The following is a 24,751-nucleotide window of genomic DNA, read 5'->3' as shown; positions in this document are numbered from 1 at the left end:
AGTTTTTATTCATCGTATATTTAAATTTTAATTCGCTAATTATACGTTTCGATTTTGTTTTGCTTCCCATGCGCTGCAGCTGTTGTGATTTGGATATTTACGCATTTCAGAAATTCTCATTACACTTTCATTCTCGTTATATATATAGCCACATTATGTGTACATACAGATGTAGGTACTCTTTTGCCTGTTTTGTTTTTACAGGAAGTTTCGTAAGACCACCGACCGTCGTCGTCTTTTGTAAATATAAATTTTGAGATGCATAAACAAAGAACTGCAACGCAAAGAGAAGTCAAAAATAGCTCTCGCTCATTTTGGGCAATTTTCACCACACTTTTTGAATGTAGATGCAGCGTCCCGTATCTCGCTCTATCGCTCATTCTGCGAAAGCTATTTTCAAAAGCTAAAAAAGCCCCGAAATATAAGATCCCTAAAGCTTGACGAGACCTCTTCAATGGTACGGAATGTTCACCAAATGTCTTTCAGTTGCGAGCGGACCTCTGCACGAAGTGGAACAAAAATTAAAAACTAAAAAGAGTACAGTCCGCGGAAAACATTCAATTAATAGATAAAAATATATATATATAAATATATGTATATATTTATATATATAATCTAATTTTCTCATATATACCCTATATATATTTTTGCCTGTATATATATGCGCACAAAATATATGTATTAGTGTACGCGAAAGAAATAAGATTTTCAACTAAAAATAGTGCCTAAATTTTGAAATTATTATAATTTTTTAATAACGACAAACGCTGCTAAACGACGAATTTCTAAACTAACTTAATCAAAAAAAAGTTAAGCAAAATAAATATTAATCAAAGCAATATCAATACCAATACACACGCACGCATGTTTGAGTTAAGAGTTTGAAAAATAAAGAAATCAAATTCAATCGAATAAATACGGCCAAGTCAAAGTAATTCGATTGGAACGTATTGAAGGAAATCGTAAGATGACTTTCACGCGATTAAAAACTCTGACATTGCTCGTGTGTACGTTGCTGGCACTCAGTTTTCCCGGATATGTGAATTGCGCTAACAAAAAAGGATCACAGCCAGCGGCGGCGCCGCCGCTTGAGCCAGAGGCCGTCATCGAGGAGGTCAATGCCAAGCAGTTGGAGAAACTATTGGCCGACAAGGATTACGTTGCCGTTTTCTGGTGTAAGTACAAAATACACATACGCATGCACATCAGCACATCAGTTGTTGTTGTTGCTTGTGTTGTTGTAGCTAGTAATGCTCAAGATCCGGGCGTTTGATATAATCCTCAAGCAACGCACGATGGCCATGCGACTCGAAATAGTAACAGAAGCCATATTATATAAATTTTCTCTAGTGAAAATTCTAAAAATTCGCATACAAGTGAAAATATGTGAAAAATTTCGTTGTACGAAATGTCTTGAGATTTTCATTCGTTTTAGTTTTTTTTATTTTCATTTTTATTTTTTTTTGTTGGTTTTTTTTGTGTCTTTTTGTTTCTATTTTTCCCCTTGCGCTATCTTTGCGTTCTGTTTATGAGTAGAAATCGCTTTGGCTGTGAGAAATTGCCGACGTTGTTGTTCTTCTTATTTTCGTGCCTTTTATTTTTTTGTGCAATATCTGTGAGAGAGTATATGTGTGTGTGTGTCGCCAACATAGTTTTTGTTGCTTTGCTTAGACGAATTTGGCGCAAACTCTGAGCTGGCTAACTACAAAAATTAGCCAAAAAATCGAGACGTGGCCAGAAAATTAAAGATTCCTCCAGTTACTGTTAGTAATATTCCTAATAATATTTAAAATTTAAATGTACTTAGTTGGCAAAAGTTTACTTTCTCCGTCGTGTAGGAATTTCTATTTTATGTATGACCATTAAAAATTTAATTGAATAATTTAAGCGTATAGAAAAATACGCGGATTTCTCATAAACAAATTGCCCGCTGGGTTATAATTTATCAGATTAAAAATAGCTTCCATAAACATGTTAATCACCTTCGGATATTAGATATTGTTTCACTCGAAAACAAGACGAAGGTTCTTTTTTCGAGCTGTCCATTCATATTTCAGCGATATATATGAATATATTATATGTATTTATAATTGAACAAAATTACTTCAATGCCATCAGTTAATATCAGAAATTATCTTGTAAATTATCAAAATGCATTTGGAAAAATTCTGAACAGCATTGGACGTCTGACAACGCCTACCATATTCCAAAAATGATTTTTTTTGTTGCTGACACTGAAAATTATATTTTGTGCATATGAAAAGTCATGAAAAACTCAAACTCAATGACTTATACAAACAAATAGAAGCACAGAGAGAAAATCAAACGGAGGAGAAACGAATTCTATGAACTACGCAAATGGCAGCTCATTGAATTTGGCAAAGAAATTGGCAATAAAAGTCAACAGCTGTTTGTTGTTTCAAGTAAATGCTATTAATGTTATTGCTGAGCATTGTGAAAATATTGTTAAGAGATAATACCAACCTGTGTTATAGGCTATTTCCACGACCACTCACATTTGGCTCATTTGGTCACATTTGGATGTGGCTCATTTTTGGCTTTCCACGACCAAATGTGAAACTGTTAAGACACTCAAAGCAAAGCAGCTGTTCGGCTTCTGTGCACAAATTACAAAAAGCAGACAATAACAACATTTTATTATTTATTATGATATTTTAATTTGCGCAAATTTAATGTCTACCGATTTTATTGATGAAAACAGCTGGTTGAGGTGATAATTGCTATTTTTTTAAGAGTTTATCGATAAACATCGCGTGTTCGATAGAAAAATACTAAAATTCACGGGGTCGAATGACAAAATATCGGCTCATTCATTATGGATGAGCCAACATCATCCGGATTTTGTACTGAAATGAAGTCCACATTCGGGCCGGATGATGAAAATGGCGTCGGATGAGCCAAATGTGCTGTCGTGGAAATAGCCTATAACACTTGGAAAATAAAAGTCAATTCATCTTATCAAACATTGCGTATACGTAATATGGACAGAGCATCTGTTGCCTGTACTTGACGATCATTAAACGCTGCAAAAGCAGCTCCAAACAGACTTGGGGGCGCCGACAAATTGAAGTGTTTCATCTTCTTTAGCTAAACAAATGGAATTCAATTATATATTCTAGATATAGATATAGATAAATCTAGTACAAACCGATCGAAATCCAAATAAATGCAGATCTTATTTACTTACGTTTAATAAAAAGCAAATAGGTATACTGAGGGAGGAGGAAAGATATACATAGACAGTATGCTTGACTAAAAGATACCCTGTAGTGATTTTTAAATAAGACATGTTTTTGACAGAAACTGCAGCAATCATAATTAAATTTAAAAATTTTTATACAAATTTCAACTACTATATTACAACGATCATTAATGAATTCCTGTTCTGTCCATAAAACGATTTTTATAAAACTTTAAGAATATTTAGCTAACATATATAGAAATTATGCTTGATCATTAGAAATGCCATTTAAGCACTAATTTTTGTTTTAAGTGCAGGAGAAAGATCGACTATGAAAACTCGAATTTTTTTGCTCTTCTTATATCGATTGTAGCTGTTGCTATTTACCTGTTGTTTACAGGGTATTTAATGATATGCCAAATGAGTAGTTGTATATTTATACAGCTTATAGATTGTATAATAGATGGGGCGTGCAACCACCCAAAACCGACAAGAGATGACGAAGTACGCCAACACATTGGCAACATCTTTTGTACTGTTTGAATTCATTTCCCTAATAGTGTCTGCATTGAATTTTTATGAATTAATTTAGCAAAATGCTGTTGGCAGTTGTGCACACATTAATAGCTAACCATATAAGCCACATACATACATACTTAGTACTTGCATACATATGAGTATATACAAGTACTCGATGCAATTTCTCTGCTGCTGCTGTCATTTCATTCACTAGCCTGGTTCTGGGCCCAAAATGCCATTGGCGGTTCTTGCTCTCTATATATGACTTAAAGCGGGAGGCAGATAGTGAGAAGAGGGGTGTAGAGAGGCTAGAGATGAACATTACCGATGATGCATACTGAACTGCTATGAATAATCGCGACGGCATTTGGCGTCACACGCGACAGTTGCTAGCCGTCAATTGATGTTGGTATCTTTATGCAGTTTTATCTGAGAAACTGCGTATAATGCATATTATTAATTGAATATAAACAATATATAATATATAAACAAATATATAATCATTTGTTTTCTATTTTGCTTTTTTTTTTTCTGTTTTTATGTTTTTTTTGGGCAATTGTTTAATTGCTTGCAGATGCGCGTAGCTGTGTGACCTGTGATAAGGTTTTAGCGGAACTCGAAAAAATCGACGATGACACCGATTCCTTTGGTGTGGACTTTGTGAAAATTAACGACAAACGACTAGCTAAGCAATATGGCATCAAAACCTTCCCGGCGCTCACCTACTTCAGGTAAAAAGCTCAACAATAAACACCATTTAAAATAGAAGAGATCTTCATCCATTTCCATCAACTTTGTTAGGGAAAAGGAACCAATCATCTATGATGGAGATCTTATGGATGAGGAGGGCGTGCTCGATTTTCTCACCTCGCTGGAGGCCATGGATCTGCCCGATCGCATCGAGGAGGTAAACGCTAAGATATTGCATAAGATAATCGAGGATACCGATTTTGTTGCCGTGCTATTCTGTGAGTACAAACTATGCTTAATTTTAAACAAATCAAACTTTTCTTTCTCTCTAGTTCAATCTATCTATCTATCTTTATTACATTTACTATTTATTCATATTGGTAAAACATTCTGATTATGTTTACTTCAAAGCAGTTGCAGTTTTTAGCGTACAAATTAAAAACAAAGACAAAACAAAACAAAAATCCAGTTAAGCTCTCTTGTGACTAAAATTCATACAACTTAGGTACAAACTACATATTTACTTAGTATTTGTACATATAAATTGATATCTATTAACTTTTATTGTACTATCTATCTTGTAACTAACATAAGCAATAGACAAACGGTGGCATTTTAATATATCTACATATACCATATAACGTCGGTTTTAAGCCTATTGACATAAGCAAATATTGTATTTGTATGCGTTGTATCTATTTAAACGACAAACAGGTCCTGATCATGAAACATGCCCACCCAGGGTAATGGGTAAGTTTGTGCATATGTTATTCAGGTTGTTCTTTTGACTTGCCAACTCCCGAATTTTCCCTTATTAAAACCAATCTTAAAATCCTGTCAATCCTTTATCATTTCCACTCTAAATCAATTTTCCCCAATTTTCCTCTAAATCAATTTTCCCCAAACATATGCACAAAAGCCTCACAAAAAACAAACACGCCGTAACGTAATGCCAATGTATTTATATGTAAATACGTATAACATTTCTCCCTAGCTGCCTGTATATATTACCTATACCTCTATATGTCTGTATATCTGTATATACTGCCCACGCCCTTCTAATAAGAATGTCTTGCACTAAACTCTTTAACTTATTCAAATCAAATTTATTTGAGGGATCTAGGAATAGAACATATAATATGTTAATTATAAACTATATTATTCTTTATTTTTTTAAATTTATAAATAATATATATTTACATATTTAAATAGTATTGTTCAAATAATTGTTCCATTTCATAATCTTCAGATTAGAAACCCTTATATGAATCAAATTATTTCCGAAATTATTCTTTATAGAAGTTAAAAGTTCTCTTGTCCGGAGAAGAGCCATTTTTATTAATCCAAATATGAATTTCTCAGGGAATGAATTCCTAATAGCAAATATATTTAACCCTACAATTTAATTTTCTAAGAAACACAACAGATTATACTTCATCATAATTTTAGGTTCTATGTATTCTAAGATTAATTCTAAACATACTTATAATATATATATACACTATTTATACAATTTCCGTTTTCTTTTTCAACTTATTATTTATATATATATTTAAGTCGTAGCATATCTACAGCACGTATAAACTTAGCACAGTTTTTAGATAAAGATATATATATAAAACAGTTTATACCTTTTTAAGAATATATACTATATCTTATAGATATTATATAGATATCTCTGTTGCTTAATGAACATTTAACTGGCAAACAAATTGGCATATATCAAACAACAGAAAAGAAACAAATAAGAATAAATAAATAGATATTACGTATACGTATAAAAATAAGACTACAACAACATAAATGTCTGGGCTCTGCGCCAGACCATGTTTGTGGCCCCGGCCGTTGGTCGCAATCAGCCCAACCGACCAAGTGCTATAGAAAACACATCAAAAGCAACAAAATCAAATTTTTGAAACAAAATGTCCGTCCATCTGTCAGTCAGTACATCAGTCCAACTGGCAATTTGTAAAGCCAAATCGAATTTGTTTGGCATATGAGAGTATCAAGCATAAATTGCATTTATGATATAATTGTTAGTCTAAAGATCAGCAAATGTATCTAGATACTCGTACATTTGTATCCAAATATAAGTTCAATGTGAAAACATTTTGGCCACAATTGATGGAACAAAGGAACTGGATTTGTTTCTATAGAAAGCATAAATTTTACTTTGTATGGCCAGCGAGATGTATGTATATGTATTTGTATTGGCTTTATAAAGCAGCAGCAGCAGCAACAACAACAACAATGTATGGCAGTTTTATTTATTTATTGTTGTTGTTGTATTTTTCAACACATCTGAGCCACCTACAATTTTGTTGGTTTATAAATAGCAACTCGAAGCAGTTGGTTGGCCAACAAAATGATTTTTCGCTGCTGTTATTTTTGCTCAATTTTCAAACAACTAACTGTATACGCGCGTGCATATATATTCACACACACACACACACACACACACACGCTTAGTACACACACACATATACAATTTGAAGGTATATGTATAGTACATGTATTTTTATCAAGCGCAGACAGCACACAAAGGTCTTTGCATAGATGATCAGCATGTAGGTGAGACAAGAACAACATATTCTGCCTTCTTTCACATCCATTGTTCTGCCCGATATTTCTGTCGGAAATTCAAAGCGCATCGACTACAACACACCACTCAACACCCTGTAAAATAGAACAAAAACCGTTACTATTTTTTGTAGATTAATTTTAGAATCTAAAATAATAATTGATTTTTAAAGCATTTATTAAAACCAGAAAAATTCATGAAGTTAAAATAATTTTACTTAATTTTATTCGAAAAATTTAACAATTTGATATAGCTATTAAAAAGAATTTCTTTGTTAATCATTATGAATTTTCTATAGCGCAATTATTTATATTTTGCATAGTTCGATTTTTTTCAAATAATTGTTTTAAATGCTAATGTTTTATAGTATTTGTATTTTGAACTTTTATTAAAATTCACTTTATAGTATTATTTCAGTTTAGTAATATATTTACACAGATATTCGTTATCTTAAAGTTTTTTCTAAACAGAGTAACATTTTATAATTTTTTTTTGGCATTTGTAAATAAATTGTAATAATTATCTTTGATTTATAAAAGCATAAGATATTTTAGTTCAGGTTATCTGTAGCCTGTTTTCCCACTATACAGGGTATCTCATAATGTACTACAACATGTTGTAACTATATTTTTTGTACTGTTTGCATAGAACTGCAGACAGACAGCAGTTTTAATTGCTTTTGCATACAGCAATACATCAAGATGCTGGCGCACACGAGCCGGCATGGATGTCATTATGGGCAGCTCTTTAGTTGCAGCCAAATGCAATTTTACATAATATTGTATATAAATATATATATAGAGTATATGGCAAGCGTGTGTGTGTGTGCTAGTAGACAACTGACTTGCACTATTTTTAGTATTTACCCAAGTCTGCCACAAAATTCATTAATGCATTTTGCATACTAAATGCAAACTTACAACAAGAAAAACCGAAACGAAATGAAAAAACTGTCAAAACTATAAACATAAACATGTTTAGTCACTGTCGCCATACAGTAATGCATTTCGATGTATTTCTTGTGGGTGTGTAGGTGTGCGTGAGTGTGTGTGCGTGGCCTTGCCACCTTGGCGACACCCACTCACCCAAGCAAATATATTGCCTAAAATTTACGAGTTTTTGTCGAATATTCACCAAGAAATTTTACACTTGAGTAAATTAAATTGTTTAAATTCTTCTATTATACATTTTTAACAATTAAATAAAGAACAATAATAAAGAAATACTAGATATAATCTGATTTATAAACATATTTATATTATAATTACAAGTTATATATAAGTAAAGTTCTAGGAAAAATTAAAAAAAAACAAATAAGAAGGTTCCAGTTGGTTATACTAGACTGCCAGATACTCTTTTGACAGATATTCTTTAAAGATTTAATTTCATTCAAAATCGTTTGATTCTCTTACAATTCTAATTCTTTGATTCTTTAAATTTATATTTTTATGAATCTCTCTAAGTTTAAAAACTTAATTTATAGCAGTACTTAAGAGCTATACAAAATTACGTATACGCAGCGTTTGTCAAATAGAAATCTTGCTAAAGACAAAAACAAAAGTATATATTGATAAATCTAGAGGGCGAAATATAAATGACAAAAGAAGGAGCTTTCATTTATCTATATAAAGATGAGAAATGGGAATAAAGCAAATTCTCTATATATTATTTAGAGGCAAAGTTCTGTAATTTTTGTTATAAACATTGCAATACCACTTTGAACAATACTTTTGTTCATTGTATAAATTTCCTTTACAGCGCATTGCAACAGGTTGTATGCAAAGATTATTATTATGATTTCCTTTTTTTTTGTTTTTTTCTTTCATTTTGTAAACAAAAGCGTATAAATAAACATTGATTTGATTTGATTGGGTAATGCGATTTTCAACACCATTGCTGGCTACCAAATGGTCTAATACAATTTCCAATTGCATTGATCTCACTCTCAACTATAACTGTTCGATTCTATTCTTGTCTTGCATGCGAAACATTGTCGTAAATCTATTTTGTACTTGTATTAACCTTAACCTTACAGTTGCATACGAGAATGATCCGATAAAACACACTGCGTATACTTAATACCTCTTTGTATAATATGCCCCTTACCCCATAAAAACGAACCCAATAAAAAGCGAAACTAAATGTGTACCTGCAACTATCCAAAAACCAAGTCTAATGTCAACCTACTGATGGACTTGAGCTGCAATAAATGATATCTAATATTGTCGTAATATCGTAATCGTCTATCAGATAAACAGCAATGCCGGAAATGCGCCAAGGCCTTGCAAGAGTTGGAGAATATCGACGATGAGGCCGATCAACTTGGCATCGGTTTTGTCAAAATACACGACGAGGCATTGGCCGATGAATACAACTTGGGCAATCTGCCGGCATTGGTCTACTATCGCCATCAGACTCCGATCATTTATGAAGGTATATCAAATACCAGAATATCTATCCTACCACAATCCACATGAATCACTTGTCCATAAACTGTGTCTATTGTGCCGCAGGTGAACTGCAGCGTGAGGAGGATGTCTTGGAATGGTTGGTTCAAAATAAATCGACCGGAGATGAGGATGATGTTATCGAGGATGTTACCACCAAGACTCTGTCAACGCTGATCAGCAATATTGATAATTTGGTTGTGCTATTCTGTATGTATACAAAAACAATCGATATGTATAGATCGATAGCAAAGATTCACATCATCTACAGATGATCATGGCAATGATGATTCGATGACCGTGTTGGAAGAGCTAGAACAAATCGACGATGACTGCGATAAGCATGGCATTCAGTTTGTGAAAATCGATGATGCCAAGGCGGCAGCCGATTATGGAATCGATTCGGTACGATTTCCAAGATAAATTCAAATTCAAAATATCGATAACGATCAATTTGTATATGTTGGAAACGTGATATTTGTAGATTCCGGCGATTGTATACTTTGAAAAAGAAATTCCAAACGTTTACGATGGCGATCTCATGGATGAGGAACAAATACTGAAATGGTTGTTGGGACAGTTGGAACGTGATGAAATCGAGGATGTCACCGATGAAATGCTCGATACAATGATTAAAGAAGGTCGCGTCATTGCAGTGCTGTTCTGTAAATATAAACACATAGAAAATACAATTCAAAGAATTGGCGCATTTTGATCCATAAGCTGTTTTCCAGACGACAACAACGACAAGAAATCGCAAAAGGTGCTTGAAGAACTTGAGAACATTGACGACGAATGCGACGCTTTGGGCATTACTTTCGTTAAAATCGACAATCCCGAGGAAGCCGTTGAATATGGCATCAATAAAGTTCCTAAACTGATATACTTTGAAAAAGGCATTCCAACTATATACGAAGGCAATCTGGAGGATGAGGAGAAGCTATTGAAATGGCTCGAAGAACAAACGAGTTCCGATCAAATCGAAGACATTACCGATGAAATGTTGGATTTGATCATTGAGAAAATGCCACATGTTGCTGTGCTGTTCTGTAAGTGATTTCATGGACAGGGACGAAACCCCTCGTCACCATGTCCTCTCGCCCCATCCATCCATTCAACGGATCGCAGCTGTAGATACTGTATAGATCGTGTATATCGTATATATATTGATATAGCTGTTGTACTTTTAATATCGGGGTGTGTCTGAGTGTCTGCCATAATTGTAACACTGCTCGATGTGCTTCTAAATTTTAAATTTATTAATTTTACAAGCGCTTCAACTAATCCACGAAACTAAAACGGATACGGGATTAAGAAAATATTGGGTAGTTTTCCTTTTAGGTATGACCCTACGTAGTATGAAACCAGTTACAAGTTGAGAGCTATTTCGGTAGTAATAGGGTCTGAATTATTAGAAGGCCGCTATTGCGTTTTCCTATTGGTATAATCATTTATGAGAACCTTCAATAATCGTTGACAATCTTTCGCAGATGATAAAGATCAAAAGAAATCACAGAAAATCCTCGCAGAATTGGAAAACATCGACGATGAGTGCGATCAGAATGATATTGCTTTTGTCAAGATCGATGATGATAAGGAAGCCAAAGAATGGGGTATCGATGAGATACCATCGATTGTACTCTTTGAACGTGGTATTCCACATATCTACGAGGGTGATCTGATGAAAGAAGATGAATTACTCGGCTGGCTGGTGCATCAGAAGCGTTATTCGGAAATTCCCGAAGTAACCGATGAAATGAAAGATAAATTGGTCGAGAATACTGAACATTTGGCGGTTATCTTTTGTAAGTCAAATAAATAGCGTAAAGATCATGGACTTTTCCATATCAAGTACCTTTTCCAGATGACAAAGAAGATAAACAAGACATGCGCATTTTGAACGAACTGGAAAACATTGACGATGAACTGGAAAAGGAAGGCATCGTCATTGTGCGCATAGATAATGCCGCTGAAGCTAAGGAATATGGTCTCGATCACTTGCCCGCGTTGATCTACTTTGAGAATAAGATACCTGCTTTGTATGAGGGTGATTTGATGAATGAGGATGAGGTCCTTGAATGGCTGCTGGTGCAGAAGAAGACAGCGACTATTGAGGAGGTTACCGATGAGATACTGGTCAATCTGATCAATGAGCATGAGTATGTTGTTGTATTCTTTACGGGTCCCTGCGAACCGGGAGAGTCCTGTGACCACACACTGAATGCCCTGGAAAGCATCGACGATGAGTTGGACGAGGCTGGCATCATTTTTGTTACCACCGAGGATACCGGCATCGCTAAGAAATACAATGTCAAGGCCTATCCACGACTTGTGTTCTTCAGAAATCGTGATCCATTGCACTTTACCGGTGATTTGGATGACGAGGATGAAGTCTTGGCCTGGATCACCGATGACGAAACACTCGAGATTCCCGGCAAAATCGAGGAAGTCAACGTCAAAATGTTGGATAAAATTTTGTCCGAAAACGACCATGTTGTCGTGTTTTTCTGTAAGTTCCAAAATAAATTACATCTCGCAATTCCTTTTAATATTAATAATATCCATTTGAATCGACAGACGCCGAGGGAGATAAGAAGGCACAGAAGATCCTCAACGAATTGGAGAACATCGACGACGAATGCGAGGAAAAAGACATCGACTTTGTAAAGACATCCGACGACGATATTGATAAGGAATACGATTTGCCCGGTTTGCCGGCGCTTGCATTTTATAGACATAAGTTTAGAACAATTTACACCGGTAAGTAAATAGTAAATCATTAAGAGACAAGCATAACAAACTTTATTATTCGCAGGTGATCTGATGAAGGAAGAGGAAATCTTGGAATGGGTTATCGATTTGCATGAGTCGACTGCTGATGTTATCGAATCGGTTGACCGAAAGACACTGCAAGTGTTGATCAACGACGTTGAACATCTCGCAGTTTACTTCTGTGAGTTTTATTAAATTTAATATTGAATGAAGTGTTAAATATTTCATTTTGTTACAATTAGATGATGATGAATGCGAAACATGCGCTGGCATTCTGGAAGAGTTGGAGAATATCGATGACGATACCGATAAGCATGGCATTCAGTTTGTCAAATCGAATGATGTCAAGTTGGCTCATGAAATTGGCATTTTCGCATTCCCAGCCTTAGTCTACTACGAGACAGGCGTTCCGATCATGTATGATGGTAAGTCCCCAGCAAATCCGAATACTTAAGATTTGTTTGATCAATTGATCTTATCTTTTTCAGGTAATCTCAAAAATGAAAATCGAGTGCTGCAGTGGTTAATCAATCAAAAGAGTAAGCGTTCTTGTTTCAAATGTTTTCTCTGCTTTCTAACTCACGCTCATAAGCCAAACATTCAATACAAAATCAGTTGAAACCACAAACTCTTGGATAAAACCAAGAAAAAAAAATATTCAAACAATTTAAAAGAGGTCGCATATCAAATCCAAGCAAGTCGGATATATCCAAATATCATTCTACCCGTTTAAAAAGACATTTATAAAGTGCAAAACGTAATGAATACTTTCGATATATGATATACTAGGCAACGATGACGATGGAAGTGATGAGAAAATTGTTAAATTGAGCTATCCTAAAGAAAGTGATGCGGATAAAAGACAAAGATTAAAGCGTCTTCAACAAACGATCCGAAATGAAAGATTACGAAAACATACGCGAAAAGACGATGACGATGACGATGACAATAATGACGATGACGATGACGATGATGATGACAATGATAATGACAATGATAACGACGATGATGATGATAACGATGACGAGGACGATGAAAATAATAAGGACCATAATTATAATATCGATAACGAAGATGAGACGATTGATGACAAATGACCATAATGTTACTATTTACCCATTTTAATTTACGATGATTTAATTTATTTACGATAACGAGAAATGATGACAGCCACTATCTACGAAATGAAAATGGCAAAAGACGATGACAATGACAAATGTAAAGACGCATTTGTTTAATTATCTATCTAAATAATGCATCTACAAATTATCATTTATTATGAATGTTATTCCATTTACAAATGATGATTAAAAAAACGATTTATGAAGTATTTATTATTTAAGATGATTTATGAAGACGATTTATTTGATAATTACGATGAATTTATTTATTTGTTCTTATCTATTTAAAGATTTGATTACGATTTAAAACAAATGATCTAAAGACATTTACTATTATGATGTCAAAATTTATATGAAGATCTATTTGATGAAAAAAAAATATTGAAAGATTTACGACTACGATCGATTTATCTAAAGACAAATGAGACTATTAAATGACGACGAAATGTGACAAGATGACGATACGAAGAAGATGACGACGACTCGACTAAAGATTTTAATAAACGATAACAAATGACGATGACGATGACGATGATGACGACGACGACGACGATGACGATGAACGAAGACGATGAAGACAGCAGATATACAGCAAAGCAAAACATCTAAAGGCAGAACGATACATCGACTTTCTGATCTTTGCCATGGTGATCTTATAGATGAAATAGGTAATACGTGAATGTGAGTTGCCATTTCCGCACTAACTGAAGTTGTTTAATGTTATGAACTCCTTCCTCACCTATCCAAGAATACGCAGAAATATATATATATATATTACACAATATACAATTCCGAATAACGCACACTCTACAGAATTATTTAATTGTCTATCTACAGACTTGGTTAAGAGGAATACAAAATATGCATTTCACAAAGGTAACAAAACCAAGAAATCTTTCTTAATGTGTAGCTTTTGTGCTAAAGCAAAAACTCATCAACAGAAATTGGAAAAATATATAAATGTACATACTTAAGCACTTACACATACACACACACTAAAAAACCTCGTCAATGTTTGCCCTGGAGAATGTTATATATGTCCTATCCAAAGCTTCGATCTATTCCTATAATGTTGTTTGAAGTTCCAAATCCCATAATTTCTCTTCTTCTACTTTAAATAAAAAAGTGAACAAATTTGGTACAAAAAAATCAATAAAAATAATGCAAAAATCATAGCTGACACAATGTTTGATAAAAAAATATATTGAATTAAAAAAATATTGATTATAATTTTTCATAATACTATGAAAAGTTCTTTAATATAATGATTTAAAAAAAAAAACCAAAACAACCACAACATAAATAATGTGAACGAGAATTTTGTTAATAACTTGATTGTTTTGATTATTGATATAATTATTATCATTTAATACTTTAAGTAATCGTTTTTATTTGTTAATTATAATTAATATCAAACCCGCTCTGCTGAAAATAATTAAAATTAATTATTTTTTAACGAAAAAAAAAAAAATAAAAATGAGAAAAGAAACTAGAAAATTGTACAACGATCGAAAACATTGAACAAACTGAATTAGATTCAATCAACCTGTACAGTCAGCATCAAAAGCATTTTGTCAGTTATTAGTTAAATAGTAAAATTAATGTTAAACAAACGAATTAAATTAAATTAAATTTTTGTTCATTCATAAAGCACGCTTCTATACTCTAGTACTTGAACAAGAAATCAATCTATCAAATATAAAAATATTATGAATACTTAATGAAAATTATACTAACTGCTCTTTTGTGGTAATTTTTTCAAAGGTGTTGAAAAATAAAAGCAACTTAACGACTTTTATTTTGTATTTCTCGCCTACTCTTTATGCACTTTTGTTTACTTTTGATTCTTGTTAGTGATTTCTTAAAAAAAAATATATAAATAAAAAAAAAAAACAAAAAACCAAACCAAAAACCAAAATTAAGAACTAAACAATCTGACAAAATGTTTTTGTTTGTTTGCTCACAACAGATGACGAATGTTTCTATGTTGGATTGGGTCACGACGGCCATTCGGCTAAGCGCGGCAACAATTTTGTGCCCAACGATTACAAACCATTCCAATGCTGTCCAACCAAATTGGAGAAGTCAACCAAAGTTCCTAAAATGACGGCCCAACGCATCGGACACAGTGACGGTGAATCGAGCAAGCGTCAAAGTGGCAACTTTAAATTTGCCTCAACATCGAGCACTCCAAGCAAACCTTCCCCAAAGTCCGTCTCCCACAAGAAGCAGACCAAGCCAAACGACAACAACGATGATGATGACGACAATGATGATGATGAGCCCCTCGTCAAGGTTTCCTATGCCAACAAGCGTTCAGGACAATCATCTAAAAAGCCCATCCCGAAGCTGCAGCAACAACAGGACGATGATGAATCCATTGAGGTGGAAAAGACTAAAAAATCGTCCAAGAAGTCGACCAATAAGCTGAATGTTAAAACCGGTACGTCGCGTTACCCAAATTAGTTTAAAAAAAAAAAAAATACATTTTAAATCCACACTTATTATTTAAATTTTTTGTCAAAATTGTAAGACACAAACAATGAATTTGTTAAAACATTTTCCGTAGTTAATTTTTTGTAGTAATTGTTGTTGTGCACACCATGCTACACACACATACACAAACCCACAGTCATATCTGGATGTAATTTGATTTGTTTATTTCTCTCTCTTTTTTTCTTTGTGTCTTGCAGGCGTTAATTTTTTCCAAAATCGACTAAAAAATTTGTATGACCTCATTTTTCAGGATATCTCTCTGTGGGAGTAAGGCAACACTTTTGAAAACTCACAAAAAATAAATCAAATTCAATAGATTACATGAAATACGAGAAATGAAGCAATTAAATTCAATGATTGTATGAATTCAATGATATGCAATAATTAAAGTAGCACGTATACGCAATGTTGTCAAACAATGTGAAAATGAACAAGAACCACAACAACAACAACAGCAAGTTAAACACCATTAGCCTAAGAACTAAGAACAATTCTGTTGTAAAAGCTTTGAATAACAGGTTTCTATGTACCTATAGATCGTAATGTCTGATTTTTGATTGTCATAAATTGTAAGAGCAAAAGACAACAACAATAACAAGAAAGAAAATAGAAGCCATTATTGTTATAGCTAACTCATTTGATTGTGTAATTAATTGAAATGAGTTTTGCCAGGCGAAATGCGTCACTTTAATTTTAAATATTACTCATACGCTCCCCGGCACACTAGATCGAAATGTAAATGTTAATAACAAATATAATTTATAAAAAAACAACAATAACAGCAACGAACCGTACTCTTTGTTCCACACGAAATGCAGCGGTTAGTGCAAAATCGAAATGCCAGTTAATTATTGATTTAATTATGCTCGGCACGCAACTCAAAAAAAATTTATAACTAATTCAATTTTTGTTGAACTAAACGTAACTTGGTACTTTTGCACTTTTGACTATTTTCTGTTGAAGCTGCCTCTCTCTGTAAACTATCTACTCGTAATTTAAAAAAAAAAAAACTATAACTAAACTAAATTTTGTTGCATTTTTTCAATAGCGCAAAATAAACTTTGTTCAAATTTAAAGCAATTACTGCAACAACAATCTTACTATTAACACTCAAATAATAAAATGAAGAAGATTTAACTATCTTCGGTCTGCCGAAGATATAATACCCTTGCAATTGCATATAACTCTAAGTAATAGGCACGCTCGGCAAGGGTACGTAATTAATATATTTTCAGAACTTCAGGTCTATATATTTAGCTAATAATGAATAATGATTCATTTTTTTTCATTGCAATGGAAATTCGTAATTAACAAAAAAAAAAAAAAAATAAAAGAGAATCAATGTCAATAACTGAGCATAAACTTTTTGATACTACTTACTACTTTTTGTTACAATATACAATTTACATATGTATAAGTCTAAACACAAAATATTTTTTAAACAACTTTACAAAAGTGAAAAGCAAACTGCAAAACTACATACTACTTACTATTTACATAGCCTAACTGTAAACAGCCATATATATACATATATGTAGAATCGATTATTTGTTGTTGTGACAAAAAGCACAAAGAAGCAAGCAAACTACGAAAAAAAAGCAAACTCGCTAATACTCATAACATACAGTTCGTATACTTAATATTATGAATGGCTGGCAAATCTCTCAATGGCCTCGCACATAATGCCTTGTCATACTTGTTTCAACATGTTTTTATATTTCTGCCGCTTCCGGCTAGCTGTTGATTTGTTATCGATATTTGCAAAATATCGAATTCTATTTTCTAATTTTGTAAGCCTTTCGATAACTGAGAGTCACAATCTTTTTCTAAGAATTTTTATTATATCTAATTGTTGTTGAACAGCAGCTGTAAAGATCAAATGTATTTTGTTAAAGTTTTTATCTATATTTTTAATATTTGACTTAAATGAACAATTAAGCAATACACAAAATTTTTGTAAAATGGATAAATCAATTGTAAATTTCATATAACTCAATAAACAAATTAGGTTCTTTTTTAATAATCTTAAGCGTTCGCATAAATACAAAACGAAATTTAAAAAAATAAAAAAAAAAATGAATATGTTTTGGTTGTTTTTAGCGGTAAATATTCTCCTCTATAAGCAGAGATGTAAAATTTATGTAAACCAAAGAAAAAAAAAATGATTTTGCATTATTTTACAATATTTTTTCGAACCTCTCCATAATGAAACTAAAAGTAATGGATAAAGGGGAGATTTTGCCTAAGGTTGCTCACATAAATTTCTTATAAAGATACTTACCCAAACCCAGGGGGTAAAATACATAAAAATTCTTAAAGTGAGAAAAACTCATGATTGATTGATCGACTGCAGCCAACAGGTATGTTCTATGAAAATCGAAAAAAAACAAGATATATTAAATTAAACAAAATGTTTAGATGTTACTAAAAGTCTTATACTTGATATGCAGGTAATCTTGAGAAGAATCATGAGGTTTTCAACTGGATACTGGAACAGAAGGCCGATCAGAGCATTGAGCTGATCAATCGGGATCAGCTTATTGAATATATAGGCACCAAAGACTTTTTAGCGGTTGTTTTTTGTAAGTATGCGCGAAACGTTAAGGTATATGCTAAGTATCAAGTTTTAAACAAAAGCAAATGGTATTATGACTAAGTGCGCCCACTAAAAACTGTAACTGCCCAACAACAACAACAGCAATAAATGCTAAATTTATATCAAAATTTTCAACAATTTACATATTACGCTTAAATGAAAGTAACATATTTATGTATTAATTACATATTATTTGCAGACAAAGAGGACGATCCGGATTCACCACGTGTTCTGAGACACATTGAGTTAATTGACGACGAGGCTACCGAATATGGCATTTATGTGGTCAAAATGCACGACAAGCTGATGGCCAAGAAATATGGCTTTAGAAATCCACCAGGTCTTACATATTTCCGCAAAGGCAAGTACATCAACTACGATGGCGATATCGATGACGAAGAGGAGATTCTCGACTGGCTGACGAGTCCGGCCAACATGGAAATGACAGATCATATCGAGCAGGTCAATCGCAAGATGTTTGAGAAAATACGCAAGAATTCCGATTATGTGGCCGTCATATTCTGTAAGTTTATACACGTTTATTTATCAACTAGTCCAGCATTATTTATATTATTATTTAAACAATTCTAGACAGCGACGAATGCAAGCAGTGTCCACGTGTCTTGGCCGAAGTGGAGCACATTGACGATGATGCGGATAAGGCGGGTATTGATTTTGTCAAGATCGATGATAAGCAAATGGCCAAGGAATATGGTGTCTTTGCACTGCCAGCTATAGTTTTCTTTAAGCCAACTTCCAAAGAGCCAGTTATATACGCCGGTTAGTCTATTTGAAATGTATAATAAATAATACAATATTAATAAATTTTCTTTATAGGGGATCTTTATGAAGAAGAACAGATCCTTACTTGGTTACTTACGCAAAAGGATCCAAGTGGAGATGTTATTGAAGATCTCGAGGGCGATAAACTTGTTCATTTAATCGAAGAGTCTGGCTCGATTGCTGTGTATTTCTGTAAGTTCAATAAACCCGAAAACGTGAGGTATATTTAACAAATATATTTATAAATTTGTTAAACCTATCAAGCGTTTACCAGCTGCAATCGGTTTGGTGACATAAATTTATATTGAGCACAACAAAATTGATAGCTGATAATTTCGGCATGTCGGAGTTACAATACTTTTGCAGTTATCTATAATTATTTTTTGGCAGACTGAGATGACTGAAGAGACGGTACAGGTTCTACGGGCGGGGTGGGGAAATGCCACATTTTGTATAAACTGCAAGCGTATTTAATTTTAATAGCATACTTTGCAGCGCATTCAATGTTGTGTCTCATCTCATTTATCAACATATTATTACATTGAACAATTTATTTAATAATGTGCTTAATTTTAATTTATGCTCACTCTTTTGCGCAAACAGTTTGCAGTAATTAATTTCTTTTAGGTATTTTCTAAATATTTAAACTTAATTCTTAAGCAATTTTAATAGCGCTCAAATGTATCTAACCTACAAGACTTTTTACAACATTTATATTTCTATTTAAAAAAAAAATCTCAAACCAAAAAAAAAAAACACGTAATATTGCACCCAAAAAAAAAAAAACAACAACAAACTTAGGGAATAAAACGAAGTGCGATCTTTGCAATTCGAAAGCGGCGCGAAAGGCGCGTCTGAAAAAGGAGCGCGAACAGCATCAACAGGATGGTGGGACCGCCAGTGCTGCCGCCGCTTTTGGCAGCGATCCAGAGGGCGGAGGAGCTGCTGCCGAGGCTGGTGGTGCTGGTGGTGGCGATGCTGCAGCAATGGATGCCGCTGCTCAGGCCAAACATGATGATGGTAGCGCAAATACGTGAAAATCTAATAACATTTGTATAGCCACCAAATGGAATGAGTCCAAGAATGTTTAACCACACCACCGAACCCACGCACACACGCACACGCACACACACACACACGCACATGTACAAACACACAAGCATACATTCACATCCAACTGTATGAGAATGTCTTACCCGTATACTTTGCTGTAGCGCACCTGAGAGCCCCCATCACTTGTCACTCTCTATCACTTGTTCTTACTCTCTCTCTCTCTCTATATATAAATATGTATATTTGTTTATCTCTCTGTATCTTTATTTGTCCACTTCTGTTGCACCTCGTGCCGTTCTACCTACTATATATTTTATACTATATACTTTGCTTTTTCTCAACATACACAAGTTTCCACTCTGTTCCCACTTTGTGCTTAGTTTATATATTTATGTAGTGCTTGCTCGTAGTCTGTTCTATTGCCGCTCTTTCCCTCCTTGTCTAGTGTGCACTCTTTGTTATAATATTTGCATATTCGCGTTGCCCCAAATCAACACTTTCCTATAGATGCCGATGGCTGTGAGCAGTGCACCAAAGTGTTGGAAGAACTTGAGAACATTGACGATGATTGCGATAAACATGGCATTACGTTTGTCAAGACTCGCGATTTTTCCGTGGCCGATGGCTATGGCGTACACGAGTATCCAGCCCTGGTCTACTTCGAGGGCGGCATACCAAACGTATTTGAAGGTAAGTCTTCAACGATATCTAGTAGATACAAATTTGCGCAGCTGGATTAATTCATATTGTTACTGATCGAATAGAGCCAAGTTATCGGGAATAAAGTTAACACGGTGTTCATTTTATTACAATATTCTTTTGCCAGAAAATATTTTAGTTTACCAAATTTTCTTAAATTTTAAAATACCAATACAATATATTAATGATATCTATAAATTATAATATATACATTATAATATTAGTTAAATTAAACAAAAAAAGAGATTGTCATTATTATAAAGGAAAATTCAAAAAAAAAAATTTTTTTTTATATGTTTTTTTGTTAACTTAAGTTGCTAGGTAATAAAAATTCGATAAGCATATTTTTTTTTTACGATTTTGGCTAAAACTGATTTATTGTACCAACGGAAAAGCAATGTAGAAATTGCATTTACAGAGGTGAAGATGTAATAAAATAAAAGATTAAATTTTGAAATTTATGCCCAATTTTCTAATTATTTTTACAGGTGAACTTAGCGAGGAGGAGGAAGTTTTGCAATGGCTGATTACACAGAAAACAGAAGATCGTATTGAGTTGATTACACGTCAAATGCTTGAAACTATGGTGGAGGAGACGCAATATCTGGCTGTATACTTCTGTAAGTTGCGAATAATTGAAAAAGATTTTCCCAAAATATCACACAATATATCAATTATATACCCTGGCACGTCTACCCACCAATGCACCACCGCACCACCGCACAACACAAAAACTCTCTGCACCACTCAACACCAAACAATCCAATATCAATTCAATATAATTATATATCCTACCGCATAAAAACCAAACCAAACCAAACCAAAACCGTAACGTCTCAGTACCGATTGAGCGAAAGGGCAAGCAACCCGCTTACTGTCGAAGTTTCTGTTCCCCTTCTAGTCTTGTAGAAAGCAACCTGACCACCACCAAACACTCATCCAGCCAATTCGTACAAAACTACATTTCACGTAAAAGAAAACGTATCCAAAAACAAGGTATTCCGTGTTAACAAATCGCAACTCAACTTTTAAAATACAATTACAAATACAAATAAGTTAGAAAGCCACATTCAATAATTGTGCATGTTTTCAGCTCTAACCAGATAAAAAATTTTATTTGTCTATTTTGCCTACACAAAATACTGTACTTTCTTATACTAAACATGGCTTTTAATTGTATTATCGACCAAACTAAATTCCCTTCACTTTAAAATATCCCAAAAAAGTTGCGAATTTGTTGTAACAATTGTAAAATTTAGTTTGGGCGCGAATACCTGTTGTTTTGGCGTTTTCTATATCACTTTCTGCGATGCCTCTTATAACTCTTCTAACGAAATAACTAGACAGCCAACGCTTCACATTCTATAATCATAATAAAATAGTATAATATTATAAGACATTTGATATGAATAATTTATTTATATTGTCAGACAAAATCAACTGTAATATCTGTGATCAGATATTGGAGGGACTGGAGCTAATTGATGATGAGTGTGATGTTTTTGGCATACATATGGTTAAAATTCAAGATCCGCAACTGGCCAAACGCTATTCCATCAAAACTTTCCCAGCTTTGGTGTACTTCCGGTAAGAGTTGAAAACTCTAAATGTTTTTGATCTCTATATCTATATAATTGATAAATTTAAATATTTAGCAATGGTAATCCACTGCTCTTTGAGGGAGATCTGCAAAATGAGCAGTCGGTGCTGGAATGGTTGATAGATGATGATAATCGCGAGTTGGCCGATGAAATTGAGGAGGTGAATGAGCGTATGTTGGATCGCCTAATGGCTGAATCCACTTTGCTGGTGGTATTCTTTTGTAAGTAGATATAATATCATATCAAAATGCAAGAGAACTTACAAGTTTAATCTATAGATGATGACGATTGTGCTGAATGCGAGGAAATTCTTGAGGATCTGGAGGAGATTGATGGCGAGGCTGATATGTTTGGCATTGACTTTGTTAAGATTGCCAGCGTTGAGGCGGCCAAGAAATACGAAATTGTTAATATACCATCGCTGGTATATTTCCGGTTAGTGCAGCTTTTTGATCACTCTAAGAATCAGACTGTTTTACAAGATATCTTTGAATTTCATAGAAAGCAAGTGCCCGTTTTATATGATGGTGATATGCATCAGCATGACAAGGTTATAACCTGGCTAACATCTCAGGATGTATTCGAAATTAAAAACGAAATCGAGGAGGTTAATCGCAAAATGCTTGACAAATTGCTAGAAGAAAACGAATTCATATCCGTGTTTTTTTGTAAGTTCAAAATTTCTTGAAATGTGTGAGTAGTTTATAGCTTAATATTCTTATAGATGAGCACAATCAGGTGGACAGCACAGCCGCATTGGAGAAATTGGAGAATATTGACAGTGAAACGGATAATCTGGATATAACATTTGTTAAAATGGCCGATTCGCGATATGCCAAAAAATGGGGCGTTACCAAATTGCCAGCCATGGTCTATTTCCGTCGCCGTTTTCCTAGCATATATAGAGGTAAATATTTGTTGAAGATGTTCGAAAGTAAAAAAATAATAACAATTGATATTTTCCAGGTGATTTGCTCTCTGAGGATGAGGTGCTCGAATGGCTGCGCAAGAACCGCTTCCGTCAGCCGGAACTGAATATATTCATGTATGCTCTGATAGCTCTGGCATTGGCATTCGTTGTCTACACGGCCTTCCTGCTGCAGTGCTTCAAGCCAGCGCCTCCGCCGCCCGTCCAGCATCCAAAGCAGTCGTGATCAGTTGCAGCTAATTAACTGTTTAACTGCTGGGCTACATTTCTGATGCTGTGAAAACTAGAAATTGTTAAAAGAACATACGATACAAACTACTTACAACTACTACAAAGGCCTGCCTGCGTGTAGAAAGAGAGTGCAATAACGAGAACGAGAACGAGAAAGTGAGAGAGATAAAGAGAGCAAATGAATATTGAAAAAAAGGAAAAACGAAACGAAATAATACACAGACACACACACACACACCATCATCAATATCGAATTATCATCATGGAAATCGTCTAAATTAGACGACGATAAGAAATGACTTAATAAACAGAGAGAGAGAGAGAGCCGAATATGCTGCCCCAAGTATTGTTTGAGAGAGTGAGATAACAAGAGAGAGAGGAGAGTCCCTGTTGACAAAACATTGCAAATATTATATACATCTATTATTATTATAATAATTGACAATCCGTTGGTTTCACAGTTAAACAATCAAGAGAGTCAACTTTCTGGCTGCTTCCATATCAATTTATCAATATATGAACATAAATCATTTGACTTCACAATAATGTACTTAAATAAATAATTAATAAATCAACACTCAAGTCATAGTAATTACTTTTAAAATTATATTTAAATACAATTACAATAATATTATATGATTAAAGAAACAAAATAATAATTTTTACAGTAAACTATTACGGATCAATAAAATCAAATAATTAAACTTCTTGAATAATATATAAACAAGCTCTTTTTATCTTGGAATCAGTCTGAAATTTCAGCAGGTAAACAAAAAGCTTTATGGCTTGGCAACAAAACTTGCAAAGCTTTTTCAGTCGGCGAAATTTCAGTGCGACAGTCCCTTGACACTTTCGATTTATTGGATGTTATTTGCAAATAGATGTACTCAAAGATAATGTGCTGATATTGTCAATGCTATTGTAATCAATTTGTTGCGTTCAATGGAAGATACCAGTGGTATCTTTGAATATATCAGCACACTTTTTGGCAACTAGCTATGAAGTTATCAGTCTGAATTTTCAGCAGTAAAA

The 24,751-nt window shown here is 33.7% G+C and overlaps 1 protein-coding gene and 2 long non-coding RNA genes across 11 annotated transcripts; 2 read left to right on the top strand and 1 right to left on the bottom strand.

The window, feature by feature from the left end:
- The first annotated feature begins 429 nt into the window (after nucleotides 1-429).
- Nucleotides 430-820, top strand: LOC117785422. Its single transcript, XR_004617510.1, has 2 exons — nucleotides 430-537; nucleotides 686-820. It is a non-coding gene; the product is annotated as an uncharacterized LOC117785422 (long non-coding RNA).
- A 112-nt stretch (nucleotides 821-932) lies between these two features.
- On the top strand, nucleotides 933-24,086 carry LOC117785421. Of its 9 annotated transcripts, XM_034623416.1 has the most exons (27): nucleotides 933-1,175; nucleotides 4,296-4,452; nucleotides 4,523-4,689; nucleotides 5,126-5,161; nucleotides 9,243-9,425; nucleotides 9,506-9,649; nucleotides 9,711-9,844; nucleotides 9,924-10,104; nucleotides 10,174-10,488; nucleotides 10,930-11,244; nucleotides 11,304-11,948; nucleotides 12,017-12,199; nucleotides 12,255-12,392; nucleotides 12,454-12,636; nucleotides 18,279-18,410; nucleotides 18,624-18,947; nucleotides 19,016-19,204; nucleotides 19,262-19,399; nucleotides 20,009-20,227; nucleotides 20,768-20,950; nucleotides 21,448-21,579; nucleotides 22,390-22,546; nucleotides 22,615-22,781; nucleotides 22,839-22,995; nucleotides 23,062-23,228; nucleotides 23,285-23,467; nucleotides 23,527-24,086. In XM_034623416.1, the coding sequence occupies exons 1-27, from the start codon at nucleotides 968-970 to the stop codon at nucleotides 23,712-23,714; spliced, it is 5,325 nt and encodes a 1,774-aa protein (XP_034479307.1). In that variant the 5' UTR covers nucleotides 933-967; the 3' UTR covers nucleotides 23,715-24,086. The 9 variants fall into 9 exon arrangements, with proteins under 9 accessions (XP_034479307.1, XP_034479308.1, XP_034479309.1 ...); XM_034623417.1 differs by lacking the exons at nucleotides 5,126-5,161; nucleotides 20,009-20,227 and adding an exon at nucleotides 21,800-21,955; XM_034623418.1 differs by lacking the exon at nucleotides 20,009-20,227.
- LOC117785424 lies at nucleotides 19,116-20,595 on the bottom strand. Its single transcript, XR_004617511.1, has 3 exons — nucleotides 20,404-20,595; nucleotides 19,305-19,397; nucleotides 19,116-19,210 (listed from the first exon to the last, which is right to left on the bottom strand). It is a non-coding gene; the product is annotated as an uncharacterized LOC117785424 (long non-coding RNA).
- Nucleotides 24,087-24,751: the final 665 nt, after the last annotated feature.

Source organism: Drosophila innubila, assembly GCF_004354385.1.
Source record: "Drosophila innubila isolate TH190305 chromosome 2R unlocalized genomic scaffold, UK_Dinn_1.0 1_C_2R, whole genome shotgun sequence".
In the NCBI taxonomy this organism is placed as follows: Eukaryota; Metazoa; Arthropoda; class Insecta; order Diptera; family Drosophilidae; genus Drosophila; species Drosophila innubila.
The sequence above is the reverse complement of the archived record's forward strand: the minus strand, read 5'-3'. Positions and strand labels throughout refer to the sequence as shown.

Bases quoted from the DNA above. Each gene is read 5' to 3' on its own strand.
- LOC117785421 (XM_034623416.1), top strand. From the start codon at position 968: ATGACTTTCACGCGATTAAAAACTCTGACATTGCTCGTGTGTACGTTG. The intron at 1,176-4,295 runs GTAAGTACAAAA...AATTGCTTGCAG, and splicing joins TTACGTTGCCGTTTTCTGGT to ATGCGCGTAGCTGTGTGACC. The intron at 18,948-19,015 runs GTAAGTTTATAC...AAACAATTCTAG, and splicing joins TTATGTGGCCGTCATATTCT to ACAGCGACGAATGCAAGCAG.